General features: G+C 41.6%; 2 protein-coding genes across 2 annotated transcripts; one reads left to right on the top strand and one right to left on the bottom strand.

The window, feature by feature from the left end:
- The first annotated feature begins 423 nt into the window (after positions 1-423).
- oit3 (oncoprotein induced transcript 3) lies at positions 424-12969 on the top strand. Its single transcript, XM_023963193.1, has 9 exons — positions 424-561; positions 3799-4173; positions 4246-4356; positions 6591-6713; positions 6789-6911; positions 9247-9407; positions 9498-9910; positions 11059-11158; positions 12208-12969. The coding sequence occupies exons 1-9, from the start codon at positions 504-506 to the stop codon at positions 12358-12360; spliced, it is 1617 nt and encodes a 538-aa protein (XP_023818961.1). The 5' UTR covers positions 424-503; the 3' UTR covers positions 12361-12969.
- LOC101162393 (group XIIB secretory phospholipase A2-like protein) lies at positions 12412-14760 on the bottom strand. Its single transcript, XM_004077454.4, has 4 exons — positions 14165-14760; positions 13769-13845; positions 13529-13694; positions 12412-13456 (listed from the first exon to the last, which is right to left on the bottom strand). Exons 1-4 carry the CDS (start codon positions 14661-14663, stop codon positions 13338-13340), a joined length of 861 nt encoding a protein of 286 aa, XP_004077502.1. The 5' UTR covers positions 14664-14760; the 3' UTR covers positions 12412-13337.
- Between the last annotated feature and the right edge of the window lie 393 nt (positions 14761-15153).

The following is a 15153-nucleotide window of genomic DNA, read 5'->3' as shown; positions in this document are numbered from 1 at the left end:
AGTATTTCTGAACCACAAATATTCTTTTTTTTTTCCATGTCATTGATCCTGCAGCTTCAGATGTATCTGTACCTGTAGGCACAACGCTACAGAGGAGTGAAACAACATCGCTTGAAACTCAACAAAATGCTGGATCTGCAGGGATTTGTAGTCCTAAAACATTTGTTTTTACTCATAATCTCAGTTTAAACTACTTCTTATTAAGAAATGTTCAATTTTCCTGACAAACAAACAGACAGCGAAATGTTGTTCTTGTTCCTCCACAGCAAAGACGGTTGATGTGATGGTTGGAGTGTGATGTCACCTGCTAATGTACGTTTCCCTTTTTGGAAGGAGGCGAAGTGGGAGGGGCTTCAGAGTTCAAAACAGTGGGGGCGTTTGATACAGGGGTCAGGGTGAAAAAGAGCAATGAAAAAAACAGAGAGACTCATTTAACACCGTGTGGTCAAGGTTAGCGGCTGCAGTGTTGGGTTTGTGGTGGGATTTCAGAGAGGCGGCACATCATGATGCTTCTGGTATTTATCAGTCTACTGCAGGAAGCCTTTGCAGCTCCAGGTGTAGGTGAGTTCAGCTGTTCTTACACCTAATCATGCACATTTATTCATTTATATTATAAAAGTTTTTTTAACGTGGTGAGAGTCAAATAAAGGGGCATAAATGTGTTTCAATGGACAAACAATGTTCTGTTTTTGTTCTCCGTCCTTCAACATGCTTTTAAATTGAAAATGCTTTTATTGTGACCTTTTGATTTTGTCAGTAACATTATAGGATCCAGCTGTGTCTGTTTGTGATCTGAAAACGAAATAATTGTGCGCCGTTTTCAACTGAAAAACATTTTTATAAAAAAAGGTAAGATGTCTGTCTGATCCTTTTTGGGCAGATCCTTGTTGGTTTCAATGCAAGATTAAATAAAACCTTAATTTTTAAGCATTTCTAAATATATTTGGCGTGTGTAATTAGCCCCAATCTGACAGTGTTTATCTCATGAGAATGCCTATTACTGCAAAAAGAGGCAGCTTTAAAACAGGAAAGAAAATAGGAAGAAAATTACTGGAAAGTAATAAAATTGTCTGTTAAATCATTTTAACTCCACAAGAAATTATGAAGTATTAAAATCTAGTTCCACACAAACATTCAAATGGGAAAAATAAGATAAAAAAGTTAACTCCTCCATAGAATTACTTCAAATGAAATGGTTTACAGGCCAATGATAAGTATTTTTGGCTTGCTCTAAGCAAATAGTTTGTATTTTTGAGTTTTTATGAACCTACTTTCAGTTCATTTTGATTACAGTGAATAAAAACTAGTGGAAAATAGTGGAAACGACCATATAATGTGAACTAAGTGTCGATTTTAGTATCAGTTAGTCCATCTTAATAAATCCTCATGAAATCTAAAACTAGCACTATTTCTGAGAAGATAAATCTAAATTTTTTTTTTCAAAATCATGACCATGAGTGCCAGTCTAAGGTTTATTGCACTTTTAAATAACATCCTTAGAACTGAACCAAAAATTGCAAAGAAATCTGAGATTTCCTATTAAATCAAGTTTTTCTGTTGTTAAATGTAAAGACTTATTTTTTTATAATAATTTTCTTATTTCTAAATCTAAATGAGACAAAAAAAATCTCAACTGCTGATTTTGAGAAAAGCTTGGAAAAGTGTGAAAGTTAAAACAACAGAAAACCCGGTAAAATATCTTGAATGTCAGGTTTGAAATCTTTGCAAGGACCAAATAGTTTCAGCCTTAAAGAGTATTTAAACCTACATGTTCCTTAAAAATGCAGATTTATTTTGATTCCATGTCAGTTAAAGGCAGCTCCAGCTGTTTGGGTTCCATATGCTCCAAGACCCAAGTTCATCATTTGGTGACTGTTGTGACCCGATTTCTTCTCGTGGGCCTTTCATCCGCTAAAGTCAGAATCAGAAGAACAAGGTCGTTTTTCCTTCACATGTTAAGGTGTTCCGGTCCCATCTGGAAGATTCAAAGCTCGCATTAACATGCACCCACATGAGTCCGCTCTGTCCCATCTGTGCTGTTGAAAGTGGAGCGGTGTGGGTCAGAACGCTTGTTGATGTTAGCAGAGGGTCTAGGCTGCACAGAGCCTGCAGGGGCTCAGCCTCATGATGAACAGAAAACTGAGGTGAATAGCGATAGGAGGGGCACAAACCTCAGCTCCACATGTTTCCAGGATACTAGAAAAACACACTTTCTGAAGTTAATTAGAAAAAGGTTGATAACAGTAGAGGTTAGAAAAATGATTCCAGCGTGTAGAAGGGATGCTGACTGCTTTCCCTTTCACCGGTGCTGCCTGTGCCCCACATGTCACCTCGTGTTGTTTTACACCTGTGTCTTAATTACACCGTTGATGGGCCATGAAGACAAGAGGCACTATTGATTGTTCTGTTGCGCCTTGTTTTCCTCTTCCAGTGCAGCTCTTTTCCCGATGCGCCACCGCTGCTCACATGTGAGAAGAGCTGATGCAACTTTCTGACATCACGCCTGTAAACGGGTTGAAAGGCGTCACCATTTTTCGAATATGCTGCCATTAAAACAAAAAAAAAGAATCTCCCCAGATTTGGATTGTTTTTTAAAAGATGGATTCCGCTATCAGGATCAGAATTACAGACTTATACCTTAACCAGTACAAAAAGGGAAGAAAAGCCAAACAAAAACACATTTTAAACCTAGTTTGGGTTCATAAATTGTAAATATATATACTTATCCTCCTGATTACCAATTTTGTCCAGTTAAGTTTTTTTAAATCCACCAAAAACCCACCTCTTCACATTTGGTACGATTAAAAAGGCCCAAAATTCCTCTGATACCAACAGAAGTTAATCAGTATTAGTATAGTAGTTTGGAACTATTCACATTGAGAAATGTCCTCTACAGATGACACATTTGCACTGGTGGTGGTCATTAGGAGATCACCAGTATCCTAAACATAACCATAAAAATCCAAGTACAGCCGCCTGCAGCATCAACTAGCCCGTCCTCGCCCTCACAGACCCCTCCCTACCCGCCCTCACTAATTAAGTAGATTCACACGCCCCTCCCCCCCCCCCCCCCTCTTTTGTCCTACTGCCTTTTCTATTGGCTCTATCTCCATAGCAACCATTTAATTTTTTGGTCGTCTGAGGGGGACGAAGAGGTCTACGTAACTTTTAGAAGTTTCGGCAGAAGTAAACTTTTGGATTTCCTTGGCAACTGAGGTTATTTGTTAACCACGCCCACATTTCTAATGCATTCATGTTGTATGTCATTCAGCTTCAGCTGGGAGTTTGGGTGTTAAATTTTCACTATAATCCTGTCAAAAATGCGTGAACAACAGGGGAAAGTCAGTTTTGAATCTTTTCATGCTGACGGCGTTCAAAATCTACAACTTCTTCTTAATTGGATGATTTTTTTTGCCAAGTAGCTTCCCAGTGATGGTGGAGGAGTTAGGAAGTGATAGAGATTTCTAAGAAGAGTTTCAATTTTGTAGCTGGTGCTAACGATGGTTTTAAAAAATATATAAATTCATGTTTATATGTAATTTTGTGGAGATTGCACCAACAAAAGTTTGTTTTACCAAATCATGAAAATTGCCAAATTTCCTACTTTGCCTCAACACAGCAGGTGGTAGTTTCCCATACAAAGGTTAAAACTTCTTACTCTGGATATCCCCAAACACCTGTTTGGGTTTTGTTAGTGGATTTGAACAATTCTGAAGAGGTTTTAACCCCACACAGAAATCCTGACTGAATTCCCTTTAAAAAAATAGTTTTGACTAAATCTGTTGCCTCTTGCCTTAGCCTTGGATCCGTGCTCTGCCTACATCAGCCTGAATGAACCCTGGAGGAACACGGAGTTCCACGTGAACCAGTCGTCCGGCGTCCCCCTGTGTGACAGCCACGTGTCGGGGGAGTGGTACCGCTTCACCGGCCTGGCTGGCGACGCCATGCCCACTTTCTGCATCCCTGAGAACCACTGTGGAACACACGCCCCCATCTGGCTCAGCGGCAGCCACCCCCAGCTCCAAGACGGCGTCGTCACCCTGCCCGTGTGTGCCAGCTTCAACGACGACTGCTGCCAGTGGAACGCCACCGTGGACGTCAAGGCCTGTCCTGGAGGATACTTCGTGTACCGCCTCCCCAAACCCGCCGTCTGCTTCCACGTTTACTGCGGCCGTGAGTGAAGCTGGCAGATGTTCAGATGATGCTCTGGGAATCCCTTTAACCGGGTGTGTTTCTGCTGCCCAGACTTCTATGACATATGCGACGAGGTGGACTGCACAGGGCCCAGATGTTTGCCGTCTGACTGTCGCTGTCCTGCTGGAACTGTCCTGGGTCCAGACCGACAAACGTGCCTGGGTGAGACCGGCTGGGACGGAGGAAGAGTCGGGACAGATAAGTTGTCCAGGAGGCACAGATAAGCAGCTTGGAAGAATGATAGGCGGGAAATGGTTTGGGAATAACAATGGCAAGAAAATAAAAGTGGTCGAGTGGAAGTGGATCTTCTTGCTCCAGATGTTCTAAAGGGAAAAGATGCTGATTTGTGTCTGTTGGCTTTTAGGGAAGTCCCTCCAAGTCCAGATTAGCTCTATTTAAATCTTCCTTTGTTCTCATGGTCCTGACCAAACTGTTTTTTCTGTTCATGACGTCAAATAGGATTTCATCCTTTGACTCTTTTTCCAGAACAGCCTCAAAGGAGTTTTTACAAAATATCTTTTAGTAAAAAAAAAATTGATCTTTTTGGTGATTTCTACCATGAAACAGTTTATCAGAAAACATGGAGTGCTTTCAGTCTGATCCCTGTTCTTCCTTGGTTAGATAAAACCAATGGGCAAGTTCTTAAATTGCAGGAATTTGAGGATTATAATCCCACCATATTCCTCTCCGGCTGTGTGAAAAACTGCATTCAAAGGCAGTTTCAGTTTTTAACAAACCTATAGTGGCAGTGCAGGGAAAATCACATCAGCAAATAACTCAAGGCAAAAACGTTGTAAAGGTTACAACAACAATTTAGAAAAGGCAAAACCATTGCTAAAAAAAAAAAAAAAATCAGCATTTTAGAAAACAAAACGAAATTCTAAAAGCCAAAAGGTTAAAAAAGTTTCGTCATTTTCATGTTTTTTCATTTTGTTTTCTGGAAATTACTTTCTTTTCCTGAGGTTTTTATGTTTTGGTTTTCTGGTTTGATTTTCCAAAATTTACATCTGTTTTTTTTACATTTGTTTTGCTTTTTTTAACTGTCACAGTGATCTTTAAAATGTTTTTACATCAAGTGTTTTGTTGATGTAATTTGTACTTCAGGGCCACCGTACAAATTTAAAGATGCTGATAATTGGTACCAATAAATCCTGACTGGGAGGAAACTATAAATAGAATAATAACAGGACAAAAATGTTATTTTAAAATTTATTTATACTCGTACAAAAACATCTGTTCGTGGTGTTAAATTGTGGAAATTATTAGATGTAAAACTAATTTTTTTTAAGTGTTCAAGTATAAAACATTTTTAGACGAACTAAAACTAACAACAAACATCTCCAAAAGAAAATTTCACTCAAAAATAAATTTGATGTTGGGGTTCAAACTTTTGCAGATTACAAGTTTGTCCCTAAAGTTTTAAATGTTCCATTTTTGACTAGTTTAATCCCTAACCTAACTCTGAACTTCCTCTGGTAAATTAAGTAATCCCTGCAATCACTTCTTAGATAAAACTAGATTTCTTTTCAAACCCTAAATACCAAATGTGTTTTTGTTGTTTTTTGCTTTAATATGGCAAATTGTGAAGCACATTCATGATAAATATTCCTGATGTTTTATTGACTCATAGTCCCCTACTGTCACGTATGTTTCTTTTGGACTTTTATGCCAGCAAATATTAATAAATTGAAACAAGACGGTATCTAATGCGAAATCTCAAGATCAAGAAACAACTTGTTTAAAAAAAAACAGTCTGATCAGGAACATTTCGTTTGAGAAAGCATGTTTTTGTGACTGGAATTTTTTTCTTAAAGATAAAAATTCTTGGTTAGACCATTTTTCTGGCACTTTTTTTTAATTTTTATTTCAAGAAGAACTGGTGATGGGGTCAGAATTTTTGTCTAATTTCTGAAGAGCCCCTTTTTTTGCAGTTTGCATGTTTTTATCCATTTTATCGTGATAATGGAAATAATAAAAAAGGCACAAAAACATCAAGTCCTTGGAAAAAGTAAAAGGACTAAAGATCATTAATATTAAATTAGAGAGGCATGTGATGGCTTTTAGAAAGAAACAGCATCAAAAATGATTTTACAACGCTGAGTGTGCATTGTTGCCAACATGTGCATGTGTGTGTGTGTGGGGCAAAGCAGCAGCTAATGATGGGGCTGACATGCATGCAGAGCTGGAAAACGGCAGTTATTTCATTATTCAGCATCCAAACACGCCGACGTCTGTCCATGCTTCTGCATCCCTCCTTCTCTGCTCTTCCTCCCCTTCCATCCATCACGGCCCCCCTCTCTCATCCTCACAAACTGCATTTAAGGTCTTCGATCCATCACGCCTGAAAAATGGAATTCAATGTCTGAAGTGGAAAAACTTTGACCGTCTCTGTTCAGACATCAATGAATGCGACAAGGACAACGGCGGCTGTTCGGAGCTATGTGTGAACACCAAAGGCTCCAGGCGCTGTGCGTGTGGGCGGGGCCGCCTGCTGAGCGAGGATGGACTCACCTGCAGGGGTATGGACCACCTGTCTGTATTGCATGCAGATAATCACATGCATTTCATGTTTCCACCTGTGCTGCCCCACACAGAGACTGCAGGCTGTCACGTCAACAGTGGGGGCTGCAGCCACAGCTGCACCACCCTGCAGGACACCCACCAGTGCCACTGTCCCAGAGGACTGGAGCTGGGGGAGGACAGACGCACATGCCAGGGTGAGTATGTGAGGAGGGGTGGGGATGCTGCAATATTTACAAAAAGAAAACGTGGTCATTGAAGGATTTTTTTGGAGAGATTTAATCGAGAACAACAGGTTTTCTAACGATAATTGATTGACAGAAAGATTATATAGTTTTGTTAAATGTCCTTGTCTGACATAAATTTATCAAATTTTAAAATCTCATCAACTGTAATAACAAGGAAAGAAAAAAAAACAAGATAAAGAAAAAACTTCAGATGTTTCTCCTTGATTTTTTCTCTGTTGTCTTAATTGATTAAATGACTGCAGGAATTAAGAATTAAGTCCCCATAAAATGTATTAATATATAAAATAATAAATAATAATATGATTTGGGAATCAGATTGCAGAAGGCTGCACAGTGGCGCAGTGGTTAGCGCTCTTGCCTCACAGCAAGAAGGCCCCCGGTTCAGGTCCCGGCTGGGGGATATGAAAAACACAACATCAATGGGGGACCTTTCTGTGTGGAGTTTGCATGTTCTCCCCGTGTATGCGTGGGTTTTCTCCGGGATCTCCGGCTTCCTCCCACTGTCCAAAAACATGCTTCATAGGTTGATTGGCAACTCTAAATTGTCCATAGGTGTGACTGTGAGAGTGAATGGATGTGTGATTGAGGATATTCCACCCTGCGACAGACTGGCGACCAGTCCAGGGCATCCCTTGCCTACGCCCAAGTGGCCGGGATAGGCTCCGGCAACCCCCGTGACCCCGAAAGGGAATAAACGGTCAAGAAGATGAATGAATCAGATTGCTTAAATAACACATTTTATTTTTTCTTTTTTTTTTCTTTTCTAACTTGTCCCGTCCAACAGCTGAGCAAGCAGATCAGAGCTGAGTGGCTCTTATATTGGACAGATTTTATTGTTACAATTGGGGTTTATGGATCTTCAGACAGACTGAGTGTATATTAGTATAAACCCCTTTCGTATTTGAGGATAAGCTTTATTCAGGAAAATTATATTTGGATGCAGTCCTTGTTGGTCCGGACAGAAAAAAGAAACAAAAGAGGAGAGAAAGAAACGATGGGGGATAAGGGTTAGAGTGGGGAGTAGTCGATATTACAAAGTTAAAGCATAAAAGTGTCGTAAGTACATTAAATTACACAACTTAGTTTACACAACAACAAAAAGAAAAAGGAAATTTGTTTTTTTGATACATTTTAAAATAAATCTATCCTAAAAATTAAATGAGTCAAATGAAATTTATTTGTTTCTCCAAGTCTGTTTTTTTGTTTTAACATATATTTAATATATATCTTTTTTTTTCGATATATATATATATATATATATATATATGAATGAACGGACGGAGCAAAACGAAGAAGCTAAACATAGAAAAAGATCATAAATCTAAAGAAGAAAATCACCAGAAAGTAGTAAAATGAACTGTTCGTGCAACAAGTGGAATAAAACACACAAGCAAGTAAAAAAGGGTCAAAATATAGATAAAAAGCTAGAATTACTTCAAGTTAAATGTTATGCAGCCCTGTAATAAGTAGTTTTTGCTAGTTTTAAGAAAAATGGATTGTATTTTCTTAGTTTTTAATAAACAATATTGTTCATTTTCATCACATTGACTAAAATCTAATCACTGTTTAGTTTTTGTCACTAAACAGTGATTTTAAGTGGAAATATGACTAATTTTAGAACAAAATGAAAATCTTAGTATGTGTTGGCTCATCATAACATTTAAAACAAGCACTTATTCTTAGAAGATAAGAACAAATGTTTGTTTTCAAAATAATAACAATGAATGACAGTTTAACTTTTATTGAACTTTAAAACTATGTCCTTAATTCTGAACCAAAAATTACAGTGAAACTTGAGTTTTTTTTAGTCTTAAATTCAGTTTTTCTTTTGTCATTTTCAGATCGTAGCTCCTGTTGAGACAAAAATTCTGGACCGTACAGATTTAGAAAAAAGCTTGGAAAGGCGTCGAACAAAGAGGTTAAAGCAACCCGCTCAAATATGTTGAATCTGTAAAAGGAAAGTTTTTAGTCTTTGCAAAGATCAAAACGTTTGCTGTGAACATTCACAAAATTTGTTCTTCTTCTGTTTAGTGATTCCATTTTTTTTAACAAACTATCCTTTGTGAGCTTCATTGTTTTCTTTGTGAGAAGTAAAATATTGAATGATCATGATCTGTGTCAGATGTTGTGGTCTATGGTTGGTTGCTCTTTTCCTGCCTCATCTTGTGACTGACACACGTTGCATCTCATGGTCTCATGGTCGCGTCCAAATGATGCCTGGGGATTCGGGTCCCTTTTGCAGACGTGTGACATCCTGTCGTTTCTGTCATCCTGACACCTGCAGTGCCTGTCCAGTGCGACTCCAGCTCCATTACAGTCTCAGTTCCTAAAGACCTGGTAGGAGGACTGGAGCTCTTTCTGTCCAACTCATCATGTCGAGGTGTCTCCAACGGCACGCACATCAACCTCAGCTTCAGCCTGAAGACCTGCGGCACTGTGGTGGAGGTCAGGAGGATGGATTCACCTTCAAATTTTGACGTTAAAAGTGTCATACAGCGGCTGGAGACTTTGTTAAATTATTGACGTGACTCCCAGGTGACGGAAAACAGGATTGTGGGGACCAACCTGGTGACAGGCCTCCCCAGGAGCAACCCGAGCAGCAGCAGGGACGTCATAGTGCGGACCAGCAAACTGGTCCTCCCGGTTACATGCGAGTTCCCCAGAGAGTACCACGTGTCAGACGGGTACCAGGCCAGTCTGCACAGCTCGGCCCTGGAGCTTGCAGGCCACAGCCGGGGAGTCTTCTGGTTCTACTTGGAGCTCTTCAAGAGCGCAGAGTTTCTGGAGCCTTACCGCTCCCCCCCACAGCTGCGTCTGCACGACTCTCTGTTCTTTGGCGTGGAGCCCAAGGACAGAGTTGAGGGCCTGTCTGCTCTGGTGGAGAGCTGCTTTGCGACGCCAGGACCCACAGCGGACCAGGCCCTGAAATATTTCCTCATCAAAGACGGGTGAACCCCTTTCTCCTAAACGTTGACACTGATGAGCTGCATTGGACTTTGTTGTGGATTTATAAGCAGAATTAAGTCTATTTAACCCTTTGTGGTCTCTGAAATCCCCAACGGGTTTGCCAGCCAAATGCAAAACAGGCCCATTAAAAGTAAGCCAAATATTCCTACCCCTTTGGCAGATTTGCTCCAAATTGGGTAAGAATTCAGATAATAGGGCAAGAAAACTGTTTTTATCAAGAATTCTTATTTAAACAAGTTATATTTTTTTAAACTCTCAGTATTTTCCCATTGAAAAACTTTCTTGATGAGAATATTTTCCTTAATAAGACATTTTTTTGAGACAAAACTTACTTTTGCAGTGACGCTGGAATGACATTGACCCCTTTATTAGTATAGATTTCAGTCAACAATTTCATATAAAGGTTTAAAAAAAAACTTACAAATTTTAGGTTTAAAACAAAACACATCAAGAGTTATGACACATAAATGTGATAAAACAAGAAATATGATCTTATACTTGGATATGTACCTTTTTTATATTGTCTCCATCCATGCGATCTTAAAACACAATAGTTTGATGTCAACTTTTGTGATTTTTATCACTTTTGTGATATAATCAAAGATATCTGAAAAAATAAATAAGAAGCTGGGGTTTGTTTTTAAAAAGATGGCTGGGGAATGTTTTAAAGATAACTTATTACAGTAAATTGTAAACTAATGCTAAAAAGCCCTGGACTAATTAGGGTTAAGGTGATAGCTCTATGGGTGGTTCAAGATAGCAGGTTTAATTTTATTTGTACACATTTTAAGACTTTCCTTTTTTATATATGCTGCAAATAAGTCATTTTCCTGTTCAGTTCTGTCTAATTAATACCAGACATTCAGTCCTCCAATCTCATGAGAAGAGTCAAAACATATAGAGCGATCTGTTTTCACCGAAACGTCAGTGTCATAGCAAGTTATAGGACAGCAGACCCCCCTCCCCCCACACATCTTTCAGATAAAATGTCTCTTAAATAAAACGGTGAAAGCTCAGACTACAGAAACTGCTGACTTTGGAAGCGTTCTTTTATGTGTTTGCCTGACGCAGCAGCCTTTCCGATGACGATGCAGGATGCTAAAGCATGACTCTGCGTTTCCCTGTGCAGATGCATCTCGGATGAGACGGTGACTCAGTATTCATCAAAGGACCAGCTCTCCAAGCACTACCAGGTTCCGGTCTTTAAGTTCGTCGGCAGGGACAACCGGGTGAGTAGCAGACCAGGGTGTCGATTGACTGTATTTGAGAAATGGACTGAGTGATTGTGACGTCACCCATAAAAAAAATGGTTTACTTCCGGTTTCGGCCGAATGAAGTCAATTCAGTCACCATTTTTTACTGATACGGACACCGCCATGTTGGAACCAGACAACATCATTAAGCAGTGTCCGATTGAGTCTGAGTCAATGTTTCTATGGCAACCACTCTCGCCAATCAGGACAGAGGTTGTTGGAAGGCCACGCCCCTACCACTTGAAAGTGGGCTGGGGAGAATCTGTCAATCAAAACGCTTTGAACGTTCGATATGACGCCACCTATCAGGCAACTGATTGGTCAGTTTATAACTTGAACTACAGGAAAAAATATCTTGTGGAAAAAATAAGGACCATTAGGAATATGTTTTAAAAAATTGGTTTCCGAGCAAGAATGGTTACTCTGACAAATAGGAGGACTGAGTCTGATCCCATAGAAGTCTATGGGATTTTAGCTTCTTATGACCAGTGAGTACTTTCTGTTTGGAATGCCAGGGGGGAGGGGTCACTCAGTCCAGTTCTGTTTATATAGTCAATGAGTGCAACTGATTCACGTCATGAAGCAGCCAATCAGATGCCACAATTAAAGTAGGTGATCCCTCTCACATCCACCGTTCAAAAAATGTACTTAACAGATTCTCTCAAACCCGCCTTCAAGTGGTAGGGGCGAGGACCTCCAATAAGCTCACTCCGGATTGATGAGAGTGGTTGCCATAGAAACCATGACTTGGACAAACTCAGACCAATCACTGCCTACTGATGACCTCTGGCTTCAACATGGTTATGTCCATATCATGAAAAAGTGGCGACTGACTTGGCTTGTTTTGGAAGCAACTTGAAGTAAACCATTTTTCATAGGTGACTTCACCTTTACTCAGTCCAGTTCCATTATACAGTCAATGGTGGCTCCCACACCTTCATAGCTGTCCTTCTGTCTGATCCTCTTGACGTTGTTGGGATTTTTCTCTAACATTTCACTTTGGGCTTGTTTGCTGTATTTTGCAGCAAGTCTACCTCCACTGTCGGGTGTTGGTGTGCGGCGCAGGAGACGGCCGCTGCAGCCAGCGCTGCCGGGGGCGTGCTCGACGGGAGGTCAGGACAGGTGGATCCCAGGAGCGCCGCACCCTGAGCTCGGGCCCCATCTACATTCTACCATAAAGAAACTGCTGATACAGAAACCAAACGTCCCGAAAAACAGAACATTCGATGTGACCACCTTTACTTTATTTTGGTATTAAAAACACCAAAAACATAAAGGCATTGCACTATCCCCCCTCACTCACACACAGGCATAACTACACACACTCTGCTTCCCCCCCATCTGTTATTTATACTGCTGGTGATGAACAAGCACGTCCAAGTTTGTGTATCTGTGCCTCAAAGCACAATTTACAGACATTAAAATGATTGACGTTTCTATTAAAAAGCATCACGAGGGCGCCACAGTTCATTTCCAGCTACAGCAGCACAATCTGAGCTTTTCCTGAGGTGCACATTGTACCACTTCTTAGGCTCGCTTAGAGCTTACGGGCCTTCAGGATTCATAAAGAGCAGCGTACTTTCTGCCCCATCACTGATTTGGAAAATAAAAGTGGAACATGTGACTCATTTTCTGGGTGTAATGGATGATGGAAGAGGGGGAACGTCACACGTTAAACACATTTAACACACGCTCCGTCACTTTAGCAGCTAATCGAAATGTAATCGTGCCATTTAAGATGCAGTTTGTTCATTAAAAGTGACTAATAACATTGACATAGTAGTGAATGTGGCTTTTTTTTAGATTGGCTTATAGGAACTGAAGAGCTCTGTGCAACTTTTTCCTGCTTTTGTGTCCATTAATGAAAATTTAATCCTCCTTTCAGAGATTCAATGTGGAGTCATTTAGTAATTTATGCTAATGGAGTCACAGAAGGCCTGAATTCTGGCCTGAATTGAGGAGCACGGATAGTTAAATATGCATGAGCAATTAATTAAGATCCTTAAAGTCACATGGAGAAGCATTACTTCTCTTAAAATGTAACATGAACAAATCTGATGGAAGGGTTCTGTGTCTGGTCTTCTTCTGGAGGCTCCTGTGAGACGCCTCCGGGCTTCCGGCTGCACTGTCCATGACGGTGATGGTTGCTGGGGTTTCACAGCTCGTCCCTTTCCTCTCCTTCGCAGACGCACGCCGCCCTCTGGCTGTTCATGTAAGGCCTGCAGCCCAGAGTCCACACTGTGTTGTACAGAGCGTCTGCCATCGATTCGCACGCTGGCAGGAGAAAGGCACAGAAGGTTCAGAAGGTCCAGAAAATGGCCTGACGTTTTTAGGAGGCCATCTTACCTTGAACCTTGGACACAAAGCCCAGACTCTTCTTGAGATCGGAGCAGATGGCGTGCAGACAGGCGCGAAACTTGGCATCGCAGTCGTACTTGTTCACCCCGCAGGTGTCATAACAGGAGTCCAGCTGGTTGCAGCACTTGGTCATAGCAGGGATCCCAACGTCAAACTGCCAGACCAAAAACAACAGTGGTGTTAGGGCAGCTTTGTGACGAATGTGACAGCTGGACGGGATGCACCAACCTGGAATCCCATCAGGGAGGAGTTGCAGCCGTTGGGCTCTTGTTGCTGGAAGTTGGGTCGAGGACGAGGAGGTTCTCCTGTGAAAACCCACATTTAAATCAGGAGAAATGGCGCACACCTCTATAGCACTTTAGTGCCTTCTTATAAGCCTCAAAGCGCTTTACAGTCACAGTCCCATACATGCACACACACTTTCACACACTGATGGCGGCTAAAAACACTGGTGCCAACCGACAACCACCAGGAACAATGTGATGTCTTGCCCAACTTTGACACATGGGTACAAAGCGGTTGTGGCGCAGAGGCCTAAAGGTCTCCCAAACCCAACGCCCAGGTGAGCTTCACCTCACAGAAACGTCTACACAGACGGTTGGTCCATCTGCGGTGCAGCCTTACCGTATCTGCAGCGGTACTGACACACGCCATTCTGTCCTCCAACCAGCTCCACCAGGGTGTCGAAGTATCCGTGCACGGTCTGAAAACTATTTCTAATGGACGTGAGGCTCCAGCTGTTAGCATCTTCTTCTGCAGGCGGTTTGTTTGGGGGCTTGATAGTCTGGACTGGTCTGATGGCGTTGGTCTCCTCAGAGGAACGATGCTCTTCTGGGGGAGCATTATTAGTAAGATCCTCCTTGGTGGATGAACTTGTTCTCTTCTGTTCTTCGGTATCCACTGCAAATGTTTTGCCCAAAACCTCATTTTCCTTTAAATCACCCGCTTCAGCATCTGGAGCAGCGTTTGTTGTTGCGCCGTGGGCCTCGCCATCACCATGTCGCGAAGGCTCCACAACAGGAGCGTCCTGCTCCTCTTTGGCCTCAGTCTGGTGGTAGACTAGAGTGGCAGACATGGCCAGCGAAGCGCAGAGGAGGAGCAGGGCCGCGGTCCGGAGGAACATGACAGACGGAGCAGAGGAGCTTTTCCAGAGACAGCGGAGAAGGACGAGCTCGCAGCACCGGCTGATTCCGTCAGCCTGACAGCAGACTTTGACCTCAGATTAGCTTCTGGCGGACAGCAAGGCACTCTATCATATCAGGGGTAAAAGGTCGCAGCATATCAATAGAAGCAGAGAACGCTTCATAATTCTGCTAATCCTCTCATTCTCTGTGGCTCTTGAGCTCATCAAACGAGCGCTTTCAACACAGATGTACGCACAAAGTTATAATTGGATTTATATGACTAAAGTCATATAGAAACTGAGCCCAAAGGAGGACCCCCCCCCACCACCACCACCTCCACGATGACCTTTCTCAAGACATAACAGAGCTCAAATTGTCTTTGCAGTTTTTGATAAAGGTCACAGACCGACACCTTTTTAGAACAGAGGCAAACAAAACATTACCCTTATCATATGGGGGGGGGGGGGGGGGCTAACTTTTCATGGGATT

Source organism: Oryzias latipes, chromosome 15 (genome assembly GCF_002234675.1).
Source record: "Oryzias latipes chromosome 15, ASM223467v1".
NCBI classification, from domain to species: domain Eukaryota; kingdom Metazoa; phylum Chordata; class Actinopteri; order Beloniformes; family Adrianichthyidae; genus Oryzias; species Oryzias latipes.
Note: the sequence above shows the minus strand (reverse complement) of the source record. Positions and strands in the feature narration are given on the sequence as shown.